The 13,319-nt window shown below is 45.4% G+C and overlaps 1 protein-coding gene across 2 annotated transcripts in view; it reads right to left on the bottom strand.

Moving 5' to 3' along the window:
• Nucleotides 1-13,319, bottom strand: part of LOC120018123 (seizure protein 6 homolog) — a 143,651-nt gene that overhangs the window by 10,975 nt on the left and 119,357 nt on the right. For both annotated transcript variants that reach the window (XM_038961125.1, XM_038961126.1), the window contains exons 5-9: nt 8,365-8,550; nt 6,670-6,838; nt 2,899-3,065; nt 1,369-1,563; nt 1,140-1,278 (exon numbers count right to left, since the gene is read on the bottom strand). In XM_038961125.1, the coding sequence (XP_038817053.1) occupies nt 1,140-1,278; nt 1,369-1,563; nt 2,899-3,065; nt 6,670-6,838; nt 8,365-8,550 (856 nt within the window). The remainder of the gene's footprint in view (nt 1-1,139; nt 1,279-1,368; nt 1,564-2,898; nt 3,066-6,669; nt 6,839-8,364; nt 8,551-13,319) is intronic.

Below are 13,319 nucleotides of genomic sequence, written 5' to 3'. Positions count from 1 at the left end.
TCACTTTTTGTGCAACCCTGGTTTCATCACTATGATCAGAGACTGAATGCTTTCTTCGAGGATATACTGAAGGATAACAGTGGTTTGAGTGATGTCGTTAAACTGAGATTGCAGATGTTAGGTTCTCATATTTCCCCTTGTTCACCTTTCAGTGTGTGCTGGTATGGACGTTCACATGGGGAAATGGGGAGGAAATCCTGTAGATTATCCTTAGATAGCCTTCTCTCTGTCTCACTCACATGCACACTCAGGCTAAATTCTCATCAACGCTCCAAGGTTGAGCTGAACGCTCTTCACCACTGTCCCTGAAAGTCATATCTGCCCAAATCGCGTCCCCTCTAAATTAATAGGAAATTTATTATTTTGACAGCTTCTTGTACCAAACATGGAGGATGCCATTTATTACAATGCTTCAGAATGTACAACCACAGTTGAGGCGTTCCGAAGAGAGAGAGAAGAGAAAAGAGCAAGAGAGACAACATATGCAAATGAGCCAGTTCTTAATTAAGGAAGCCAAATGATTGTACGCATGGTTAATCTATCAGGGTCTGACACAGCAGGGTCTTCTGTTCCCAGCCTTCACCTGACATCACTATCAAGGAAAACACTCGCTCCTCTCCCCTGCTCTGCTCAAGTCAACCTATCTGATTCAGCAGAACACACACACACCACCTCTGTCCGAACCCCTGTGAAATAATTAGTTTCCTTTCCAGTTGGTAATTAACCTTTGTCTGCTGCTACTTATGTGTCCCATCCAAGAGCAACATATTATTTTATCTTCAGACCTTTTCTCTTTTGATTTGTTTAACCAGTCACAGCGGGGTAGTTTTTTGCACTGGCAGTTTCTGTTTGAAGTCGGGGCTGTGTTTGTACATCAGCAGTAAAGCTTCTCCTAATGATCTGAGTGCAGAGATCTGCTGTAGAGCTTGTGTGAGGGTCAAGATTCTTACAAAGGTTAGAGCTATTCTGTGGTGGAGCGTCCTCAACTTGAACTGCTATGGGAAGGGGATGTGCAGCCAGGACGTTGTTTTAAAGGGTTCCCATAGCTAACATCCTTTTTCTGCGTCTGCATAAAATTTTATATCTGATGTTCAGGAGAATCTATAGTGTAGAACGTAATAGATAATTAAGATACGTACACTTGGATGTCTAGCATGAGCCTCCTGTCTTCCTCCACGTGAATCCCCCAGATGCAGTCCTGGCCGCTATCGTAGGCCTCTGGCCAGTTAGGAGAGAGGACCACTCCAGCAGAGTCAGTCATCTCTCCACTGCAAACAGCTGTAACACACACACACAGTAAGCAAAAATACTCTGTGCAACAATATCATATGGCTCATTTCCTACACAGAACAAAAACACACAGCATACCTCTGCAGGCGGGCTCAGTCTCATTCCACTGGGGGTTGTTGTGGTCCATGCACTCAATGATGACAGAGCCCTGCTCCAGGGTGTAGCCAGGGTCACAGGTGAACTCTACCACCGTCCCCACTGCCCACGTGCTGTCATTACTGGTGAAGTTACCGTACTTGACGAATGGCTCGTAGCAGTGGCCCACTGCAAACGCTGTGAAAGAGAGGATATGTGGATAAACCACAGAAAAAAGGCCAGACTGTGTCACTGAGCCCCATGTGTGCCATAGGCAGTGGGCCATTGACTTTGCAGACAGCGAGCCGCCCGTTAGCTCGCTGCCTATCAGAGACGGAGCAGACCCAGAGGTACATTTAATTGGTGGTCTGCTGCTTCAACCCACTGACTGACATGTAATGGTTTCAGGAAGAGAGGAGCACTATTAAAGCAGTTATACATGGTGTCAGATTGAACAGGCTAATCATGTTAAAGACAACCCACACACGGTCCATTAGAATAAGCAGCGCTGCTCTCTTACAGCGTAATCCCATTTGCTACAGTAAATTGAAGCCCAATACAGATTCAATTGATCTGATTGGATAATGACTCCAGAACCTGTGATGTGGCTCTGACTCCAAGCTCTGAATAGCCCTTTGAAAATCCACATATGAGTTGCCACATAAGTAGAGAGGATGACTGGGGATGAGCGTAGAGAAAAATTTAACATTTGAGAGTTTGAAGCTAAACTGGTCAGAGCAGAGGACTTCAATTGTTATGTTATGTTTCACTTATTTCCATTCCAATTATTTATAGGAGGGAAAGAAGAGGAGAGGGCCTGAGGCAGTGTCTTTTCTCCACACCAGTGCCTGGAGGGGTCTGTGTGATGCATTTCTTAAACAACAGTTTTTATCTCCACTAATTTTACACTGCTGGACTGTATGTGAGGGGAGTTTGAGTATCCTTGGGTATCACTCAAATCAATGAAATGTATTTATAAAGCCCTTTTTACATCAGCAGATGTCACAAAGTGCTATACAGAAACCCAGCTTAAAGCTCCAAACAGCAAGCAATGCAGATGTAGAAACACGGTGGCTAGTGAAGACTCCCTAGAAAGACAGGAACCTAGGAAGAAACCTAGATAGGAACCAGGCTCTGAGGGGTGGCCAGTCCTCTTCTGGCTGTGGCGGGTGGAGATTATAAGAGTACATGCCCATTAAGGCCAGATTGTTGTTGAAGATGTTCAAACATTCATAGATGACCAGCAGGGTCAAATAATAATTACAGTGGTTGTAGAGGGTGCAACAGGTCATTACCTCAGGAGTAAATGTCATTTGGCTTTTCATAGCCAAGTACCCTTTCTAAAGACCTGAAGACTTGTGTTAGATACCCATGCCTAGTCTTGTGGCACACAGGGAACCTGCCTTCTACCCCAGTCAGTAACATTGGTGCCATGACCTGGATGGGTCTCTGTGAGATGGAGAAGGTCAAAGGGGGGGCTAGGGGTAACCGAGACCTGAAGACTTGCGTTAGCTCCCTTGGGGATGTGTCTACCTTGGTATCTGATGGCGATGCCGGTGGAGGTGCCTGCACCATCAGTGGTGAGCTCTATGAAGAGGGATCTGGAGGTGCTCACCAGGCCCTCGTTGGGCAGGTACTCCACCTCATATGAGTCATACAGCGGAGGAGAATCAATGTTTTTCCCATTTTTGATCAGAAGCCTGAAAGAGAGAAATTAAAACACATCAGTACCTGGTTGGATTTCTAAGACCTCGTAATATGCATAGTGGGCACGTTCCTAAAGAGATGAAGCAACAGGAAGGAATGTGATACGGTAGTACAGCATCGGGCTTGACCTGCATATAAGGCCAATGATATATTTCAGTACAGCTGAGGAGCTAGCCTACTGACCTCATTAAAAGTCCATTTGTTATTGTCTCCAGACACAGCGTCTACCACTCATAAAAACAACATTATCTCAACTCAAATAAGCATGTCCTAGTCAATTCAATTAATTAATTTGAAGCACCCTCTTGTGAAGTGTTATATTGCCTTACGAACATTCACAACAGCTTATAGGTGCAGTCCCATAGCGTTATGATTCCAATAAGGAAAATAAATATAAATGCTAACATTTTCAAAGATTATACTGAGTTACAGTTCATATAAGGAAATCAGTAAATTGAAATATATTCAGTTGATCAGGCTGTTGATTCTGGCCTGTGGAATGTTGTCCCACTCCTCTTCAATGGCTGTGCGAAGTTGCTGGATGTTGGCGGGAACTGGTACATGCTGTCGTATACGTCGATCCAGAGCATCCCAAACATTCTCAATGGCTGACATGTATGGTGAGTATGCAGGCCATGGAGGAACTCGGACATTGTCAGCTTTCAGAAATTGTGTACAGATCCTTGTGACATGGGGCTGTGCATTATCATGCTGAAACATGAGGTGATGGTGGTGGATGAATGGTGTGACAATGGGCCTCAGGATCTCGTCACGGGATCTCTGTGCATTCAAATTGCCATTGATAAAATGCAATTGTGTTCATTGTCCGTAGTTTATGCCTGTCCATACCATAACCCCACCGCCACCATGGGGCACTCTGTTAACAATGTTGACATCAGCAAACCGCTCACCCATACGACGCCATACACGTGGTCTGCGACCGGTTGGACATACTGCCAAATTCTCTAAAACAACATTGGATGCGACTTATGGTGGAGAAATTATAATAAAATTATCTGGCAACAGCTGTGGTGGACATTCCTGCAGTCAGCATGGCAATTGCAGGCACCCTCAAAACTTGAGACATCTGTGTTATTGTGGTGTGTGACAAAACTGCACATTTTAGAGTGGCCTTTTATCGCCCCCAACACAAGGCCGACCTGTGTAATGATCATGCTGTTTAATCAGCTTCTTGATATGCCACACCTGTCAGGTGGATGGATTATCTTGGCAAAGAAGAAATCGTCACTAACAGGGATGTAAACAAATTTGTGCACAAAATCTGAGCAAAATAAGCTTTTTGTGCATAAATAACATTTCTGGGATCTTTTATTTCAGCTCATGAAACATGGGACAAACACTGTACATGTTGCGTATATATTTCTGTTCTGTATAGTTTCACAATGACAGTCAAAAAATAAAGTAAGAAGGGGATTCAAGTGAAATGTTTCCAATTATTTCAGTATTTCAGTATTTCTTTCTCTTTCTCTCTCTCTTTCTACCTTCCTCTTAAACTATTTTCTCAAAATTGGATTTCCATTCTGACACAGAGACACAGATGTTCCATTGAATCTCTACTTCAGATGATGAGACAATGCCTGGAAGTGTATCAGAGGAATGGACTGGTAATATGACGTGTGACAACAGAATCATGAGCCTGCGGTGAGAATCAGGTCCAACTGTCACAGAGACAGCAGTAGGACTCTGATGGGCTGTTGACTGCTTGTTGAGTGATTATTGTACTCAAGTGAACATTTAGACCTGGATAGTGTACTGGAGTAGAACAATAAGGTCAGAACACTGTAGCAGACCTGGGTCCAGATAGTATTTGCTTTCTTTTAAAGTTTTGTACTTTATTCAGTTGGCCTGGTGCAATAGAAAAAATGGAATAGCCCTGTAAGTGCACCTACTCATTCAAGTGTTTTTTACATTGTATAATAATAGTGAAGACATCAAAACTATGAAATAACACACTATGAAATCACACAAAACTATGAAATATTCTACAATGTAGAAAATAGTAAAAATAAAGAAAAACCATAGAATGAGTAGGTGTGTCCATACCTTTGACTGGTACGTTATATATACAGTATATATATATACAGTTGAAGTCGGAAGTTTACATACACCTTAGCCAAATACATTTAAACTCAGTTTTTCACAATTCCTGGCATTTAATCCTAGTAAAGATTTCATGTCTTGGGTCAGTTAGGATCACCACTTTATTTTAAGAATGTGAAATGTCAGAATAATAGTAGATAGAATGATTTATTTCAGCTTTTATAGAGGAATGAGATTGTTCTCATTACCGTGGTAAAGTGGGTCAGAAGTTTACATACACTCAATTAGTATTTGGTAGCATTGCCTTTAAACTGTTTAACTTGGGTCAAACAGTTCAGGTAGCCTTCCACAAGCCTCCCACAATAAGTTGGGTGAATTTTGGCCCATTCCTCCTGACAGAGCTGGTGTAACTGAGTCAGGTTTGTAGGACTCCTTGCTCGCACACGCTTTTTCAGTTCTGCCCACAAATTTTCTATGGGATTGAGGTCAGGGCTTTGTGATGGCCACTCCAATACCTTGACTTTGTTGTTCTTATGCCATTTTGGCACAACTTTGGAAGTATGCTTAGGGTCATTGTCCATTTGGAAGACCCATTTGCGACCAAGCTTCAACTTCCTGACTGATGTTTTGAGATGTTGCTTCAATATATCCACATAATTTTCCTCCTCATGATGCCATCTATTTTGTGAAGTGCACCAGTCCCTCCTGCAGCAAAGCACCCCACAACATGATGCTGCCACCCCCGTGCTCCATGGTTGGGATGGTGTTCTTTGGCTTGCAAGCCTCCCCCTTTTTCCTCTAAACATAACGATGGTCATTATGACCAAACAGTTCTATTTTTGTTTCATCAGACCAGAGGACATTTCTCTAAAAAGTACGATCTTTGTCCCCATGTGCAGTTGCAAACCGTAGTCTGGCTTTTTTATGGCGGTTTTGGAGCAGTGGCTTCTTCCTTGCTGAGTGGCCTTTCAGGTTATGTCGATATAGGACTCGTTTTACTGTGAATATAGATACTTTTGTACCTGTTTCCTCCAGCATCTTCACAAGGTCCTTTGCTGTTGTTCTGGGATTGATTTGCACTTTTCCCACCAAAGTACGTTCATATTTAGGAGACAAAACGAGTCTCCTTCCTGGGAGGTATGATGGCTGCGTGGTCCCATGGTGTTTATACTTGCGCACTATTGTTTGTACAGATGAACATGGTACCTTCAGGCATTTGGAAATTGGTCCCAAGGATGAGCCAGACTTGTGCAGGTCTTGGCTGATTTATTTAGATTTTCCCATGGTGTCAAGCAAAGAGGCACTGAGTTTGAAGGTAGGCCTTGAAATAAATCCACAGGTACACCTCCAATTGACTCAAATGATACCAATTAGTCTATCAGATGATGTCAATTAGCCTATCCTTTGTTTGTTTTTAGTCCCATCCTTCAGAGGAGCTTAATCAAAGCTCAAAATACTTGGAACAAAATTACTACTATTTGAATCCAGGTCTGACTGAACACTGTAGTGAATTGAACCCCATGACCAACACCCCACCTGTCATCGTCCTCTGCCAGGGCCATCTTCTCAAAGTGGACGTGCACTCGCTGTCCCTCTGGGGCCTCCAGAAGCCAATGGCACGTCAGGTTGTTGCTGTAGTTGCCAGGGAAACCGGGCGACACAATGCGGCCGACCGTGGCATTCCGGACAATGCCACCACAGGCAGCTGGGATGCCCATGAAGTAGGAATGGGAGGAGAGAAGGAAGATGAGATAGATGAGAGAAGAAAAATGGGATGAGAGGAGAGAAGAGGGGTGGGATGAGAGGAGAGAAAGGTGGGATGGGAGGAGAAGAATGGATGGGAGGAGAGGAGAGAAGAAGGATGGAATGGGAAGAGGAGGGAGAGAAGAAGGATGGGATGGGAGGAGAGTACCGAAGAAGGATGGGATGGGAAGAGAGGACAGAAAAGAAGAAGGATGGGATGGGAGGAGAGGAAAGGAGAAGGGTGGGATGGGAGGAGAGGAAAGGAGAAGGGTGGGATGGGAGGAGGAGGGAGAGAGACATTTTTTAGTCTGGGAAAATAATTTGCTTAAATCTCAGTCAAACAGAATGTGTCACGACAGAGAATACTGTACCTTGGGAAACCATGACTAGAGATAAATCCGGAGAACACAATGAGTCGAGGTGGTGAGTAAGAGCAAGATTTGAGTTTGTGTAAATAAATAAAAGAGAGAGTGGGTCTGGTATTGGTAACAGTGTATCACAACAGACGAGGTGAAGGTAAGCTAGGTAGACACAAGGTTTAATTAAAGCAGAGCAGCAGCTTCAGCCTTAACCTGCTCTGTGGCACTCTGCCCTGCCATCAGTAATCAGACCCTGGCAGACACCGTGCTGTGGGCTCTGGGACCACTGTCTGGCACGCAGGCACACCCACCCACACACACACACACTGTATAAATGGTAGGAGAGAGAATCCTTATACTCTCTCCACACATTTTCTAAACTATGCCTTGACGATGCCCAACGCAAGGAGGGAGCCTCCCTGCTCTCCATTCAGTGTTAAAACAATGTAGAGACCCATTGTTCCAACCCAGGACTAAAACATTCACTCACGATTCATCACTGGTGCTCATCTGATCCTGCATCTAAACTGTCTGCTTCTAAACGTTCCTCCACCAGGGATTGAACCCTGTCTGAATCTGTGCTTGTTATGCAAGACGAATACAAGCAGAATCAAGAGGTGAACTTCTTGGAAGAGAAAATATGACGCAGTCCTTGTTTCGGCTGAGAACAACAACAACGTGTCTTGTTTTGTTTAGTGCTTTACTTCTTAGGAGAGGCCTGACTGAATAGGGCTGGCTGTTTAACATTCACCACCCCAGTGCAACAGACCCTGCAGCTCACAATGATTAAACCCCAATTCACTTTTGAGCAACACCAAGCTGAGTGCGTGTGAGATCATTCTAGTGGTCTAATTGCTCCAGCGAGGACAACGTATTCATGTGGTTACACGCCTCACTTGTTGCAGAGGGAAGAACTGTGTTGATGCTCTGGTAGGAATAGTTACAAGACAAATCACATGTGAATTTGTTTTTGAAAGGCTATGTGATAAGGGTTGAGAAGAGAAAAGTGTTTGTGTCTATTAATATGTTCAATAACTGTGGAGAAAGTGTGTGTGCATAGCAATGTCTACTGGTCCCATTGTTGTATTTGGGGGTGAGCGGTGTGTAGCTAGCTGCCCCCAGCCCTCACCGTGGCACTGCGGCTCCGTGCCGCTCCAGTAGGGGGTGCTGGCGTTGAGGCAGGTCAGTGTGTTGGTTCCCTGCAGATGGTACCCAGTCAGACAGTAGAAGTAGGCCTCTCCCCCAGAGTGGAGGCTGCTCACAGACACATCCCCACAGGCCGGCCGCTGGGGAAAGGTACAGCTCAACACAAAGGCTGTGGGACGAGAGAGAGGGAGGGGGGAGAGGGTGGAGAAGAGAGAGAGAGTGAGGGAGGGGAGGAGAAGAGAGAGAGACAGGGAGTGGGGAGAGGGAGGATGAGAGAGAGCGAATGAGAGTTGGACACAAACTGCGACTAACAGCATCCACGCTGACTCAAAATAAAAGTGTAAGTACAGAAAACACTTTCTTGTTCATCATAAAGACTTTTAGAGGGAGGGGAACCAAACCTAAAGTATATAGAGAGAGAGATGTGAGGATGAACACTGACAGGTCATAGACCCTATCCTACCAGAGTACAGTACATGTCTATAGGACCTGTGTTATTCCAGAGCATAACCTTAGTGTCTCAGCATGATGGATTGGTCTGGTCATATGCCTAATGGAGGCCATAAAACAGGTCTTTCTGCCCTCCTCTCTGCCTCTCCATACAGGTACATTCATGACACACTACACACACATACAGTATGGCTTCCTAATGCTTTATCATGCTCAACAGAATGCATTGCTTGGCTGAATATCCACTGAGGGACCTAGATCAATAACAGTACTTTTTTTTTTTTTTTTTTTTTTTTTTTTTTTATCTGTGAACATGTAATAGGGACCGGGAGTACTGTCCTGTCTGTATACCAAGAATGACCCACAGTGGATCTTTAACAAACAACTGTTAGTGTTTTTCCCCTCATCCCCAGCTATTTACAGAGATATGTTTGTGTGTCTGGCTGTAATTGTTGCAGCTTCATTGTTAGCCTGTTGGAAGGCAGTGCAGCACTCCACCATTGATTCTGTCTCAAGGAGACGTTGCCTCTCCTCAGTAGAGAAAATATTACAGCAGTGGAGGCTGGTCGGAGGAGCTAGAAGAGGACAGGCTCATGCCACCAGCTTTCACTGATGTACAGGGCTTAAATAGGGTGATAAATCATATCCATTGACCTGGCTCAGCCCTGTCAACCACACACACACACACTCAGGAAGATGTTTGCTTCACTCTGTGATTCCTCAAGCACACATAGAGATAAGAGAACCAGCAGGCATCTGACTGTGTTTCCTATTAGAGCAGTATTCAGACTAGTATTTATCTAGTCACCAGTGATGACTTCCGAAACCATCTTCTATCATCATTCACCCAGCTAGGTGTTATGAGCGTCAGTCTCAGCAGTAAATATCAAGGCTTACCAGGCTCTCATCTACTCTGTGAACTTCAGTTTTAAATACAAGATGAAAGTGTCATCACAGCAGCGTTATTATGGTCTTTTCTCAAAGATAAATAGCCTTGCAACTGCAAAATTGTTATTTTGATGTCTCTTTTTCCTGTCTCAAAATACAATATTAAATTATTTTCTAATTTTAACCAAAGTGGGGTAGCTTTTAACTTAACCAACTCTTATGTTGTTGTCCAACCCCAAATATTTCCTCCTAGAAATTAAAACCCTGTGGTGTTGTGGTGAGCTGGGTACAGGATTTCTCTAGGGAAATTTCTCTCTGTCTGACATGTTTCTGTGTCCATTGTGTGTCTATTGTGTGTCACCCAACAACCAGGAGATAAGTGTTTTCACTAAGTGGAGAGATGTTGATATAGCTAGTGGCTTTAGCAGGTGACACTAATAAGCCAATAACAAGGTACATTTTTGTAATTTAGCAGATGCTCTTATCTAGAGCGACTTACAGGAGCAATAAGGGTTAACTGCCTTGCTCAAGGGCACATTGACAGATGCTTTTCACCTGGTCGGCTCTGGGATTAGAACCAGCAACCTTTCGGTTTCTGGCACAACGCTCTAAACCGCTGGGCTACCTGCTATAGAGGAGATGACTCCTATAACAGGGTACCCATAGAGGAGATGTTGCCTGTAACAGGGTATGCATAGAGGAGATGACTCCTGTAATTAGGGTACCCATAGAGGAGATGACTCCTGTAACAGGGTACCCATAGAGGAGATGATGCCTGTAACAGGGTACCCATAGAGGAGATGATGCCTGTAACAGGGTACCCATAGAGGAGATGACTCCTGTAACAGGGTACCCATAGAGGAGATGATGCCTGTAACAGGGTACCCATAGAGGAGATGACTCCTGTAACAGGGTACCCATAGAGGAGATGATGCCTGTAACAGGGTACCCATAGAGGAGATGATGCCTGTAACAGGGTACCCATAGAGGAGATGACTCCTGTAACAGGGTACCCATAGAGGAGATGATGCCTGTTACAGGGTACCCATAGAGGAGATGATGTCTGTAACAGGGTACCCATAGAGGAGATGACTCCTGTAACAGGGTACCCATAGAGGAGATGATGCCTGTAACAGGGTACCCATAGAGGAGATGACTCCTGTAACAGGGTACCCATAGAGGAGATGATGCCTGTAACAGGGCACCCATAGAGGAGATGATGCCTGTAACAGGGTACCCATAGAGGAGATGTTGCCTGTAACAAGGTACCCATAGCGGAGATGACTCCTGTAACAGGGTACCCATAGAGGAGATGTTGCCTGTAACAGGGTATGCATAGAGGAGGTGATGCCTGTAACAGGGTACCTATAGAGGAGATGACTCCTGTAACAGGGTACCCACAGAGGAGGCGATGCCCGTAACAGGGTACCCATAGAGGAGATGACTCCTGTAACAGGGTACCCATATAGGAGATGAAGCCTGTAACAGGGCACCCATAGAGGAGATGATGCCTGTAACAGGGTCCCCATAGAGGAGATGTTGCCTGTAACAGGGTATGCATAGAGGAGGTGATGCCTGTAACAGGGTACCCATAGAGGAGGTGATGCCTGTAACAGGGTACCCATAGAGGAGATGACTCCTGTAACAGGGTACCTATAGAGGAGGTGATGACTGTAACAGGGTACCCATAGAGGAGATGATGCCTGTAACAGGGCACCCATAGAGGAGATGATGCCTGTAACAGGGTACCCATAGAGGAGGTGATGACTGTAACATGGTACCCATAGAAGATGGGATGACTGTAACAGGGTACCCATAGAGGAGGTGACGCCTGTAACAGGGTACCCATAGAGGAGATGATGCCTGTAACAGGGTGCCATAGAGGACGTGATGCCTGTAACAGGGTACCCATAGAGGAGGTGATGCTTGTAACAGGGTACCCATAGAGGAGATGATGCTTGTAATATAGTCCCCATAGAGGAGGTGATGCCAGTAACAGGTTACCCATAGAGGAGATGAAGCCTGTAACAGAGTACCCATAGAGGAGTTGATGACTGTAAGAGGGTACCCATAGAGGAGGTGATGACTGTAACAGGGTACCCATAGAGGAGGTGATGACTGTAACAGGGTACCCATAGAGGAGGTGATGCCTGTAACAGGGTACCCATAGAGGAGATGATGTCTGTAACAGGGTACCCACAGAGGAGATGATGTCTGTAACAGGGTACCCATAGAGGAGATGTTGCCTTTAACAGGGTACCCATAGAGGAGATGATGCATGTAACAGGGTACCCATAGAGGAGATGACTCCTGTAACAGGGTACCCATAGAGGAGATGATGCCTGTAACATGTGACCCATAGAGGAGATGATGCCTGTAACAGGGTACCCATAGAGGAGATGTTGCCTGTAACAGGGTTTGCATAGAGGAGGTGATGCCTGTAACAGGGTACCTATAGAGGAGATGACTCCTGTAACAGGGTACCAATAGAGGAGATGATGCCTGTAACAGGGCACCTATAGAGGAGATGATGCCTGTAATAGGGTACCCATAGAGGAGATGTTGCCTGTAACAAGGTACCCATAGCGGAGATGACTCCTGTAACAGGGTACCCATAGAGGAGATGATGCCTGTAACATGGCACCCATAGAGGAGATGATGCCTGTAACAGGGTACCCATAGAGGAGATGTTGCCTGTAACAGGGTATGCATAGAGGATGTGATGCCTGTAACAATGTACCTATAGAGGAGAAGACTCCTGTAACAGGGTACCCAAAGAGGAGGTGATGCCCGTAACAGGGTACCCATAGAGGAGATGATGCCTGTAACAGGGTACCCATAGAGGAGATGATGCCTGTAACTGGGTACCCATAGAGGAGATGATGCCTGTAACAGGGTACCCATAGAGGAGATGTTGCCTGTAACAGGGTACCCATAGAGGAGATGATGCCTGTAACAGGGTACCCATAGAGGAGATGTTGCCTGTAACAGGGTACCCATAGAGGAGATGGTGCCTGTAACAGGGTACCCATAGAGGAGATGATGCCTGTAACAGGGTACCCATAGAGGAGATGTTGCCTGTAACAGGGTACCCATAGAGGAGATGTTGCCTGTAACAGGGTACTCATAGAGGAGATGATGCCTGTAACAGGGTACCCACAGAGGAGATGACTCCTGTAACAGGGTACCCATATAGGAGATGAAGCCTGTAACAGGGCACCCATAGAGGAGATGATGCCTGTAACAGGGTACCCATAGAGGAGATGTTATCTGTAACAGGGTATGCATAGAGGAGGTGATGCCTGTAACAGGGTACCTATAGAGGAGATGACTCCTGTAACAGGGTACCCACAGAGGAGGCGATGCCCGTAACAGGGTACCCATAGAGGAGATGACTCCTGTAACAGGGTACCCATATAGGAGATGAAGCCTGTAACAGGGCACCCATAGAGGAGATGATTTCTGTAACAGGGTACCCATAGAGGAGATGTTGCCTGTAACAGGGTATGCATAGAGGAGGTGATGCCTGTAACAGGGTACCCATAGAGGAGATGACTCCTGTAACAGGGTACCCATAGAGGAGGTGATGCCTGTAACAGG

The sequence above is a fragment of the Salvelinus namaycush genome, chromosome 23 (assembly GCF_016432855.1).
Source record: "Salvelinus namaycush isolate Seneca chromosome 23, SaNama_1.0, whole genome shotgun sequence".
In the NCBI taxonomy this organism is placed as follows: domain Eukaryota; kingdom Metazoa; phylum Chordata; class Actinopteri; order Salmoniformes; family Salmonidae; genus Salvelinus; species Salvelinus namaycush.
The sequence above is the reverse complement of the archived record's forward strand: the minus strand, read 5'-3'. Positions and strand labels throughout refer to the sequence as shown.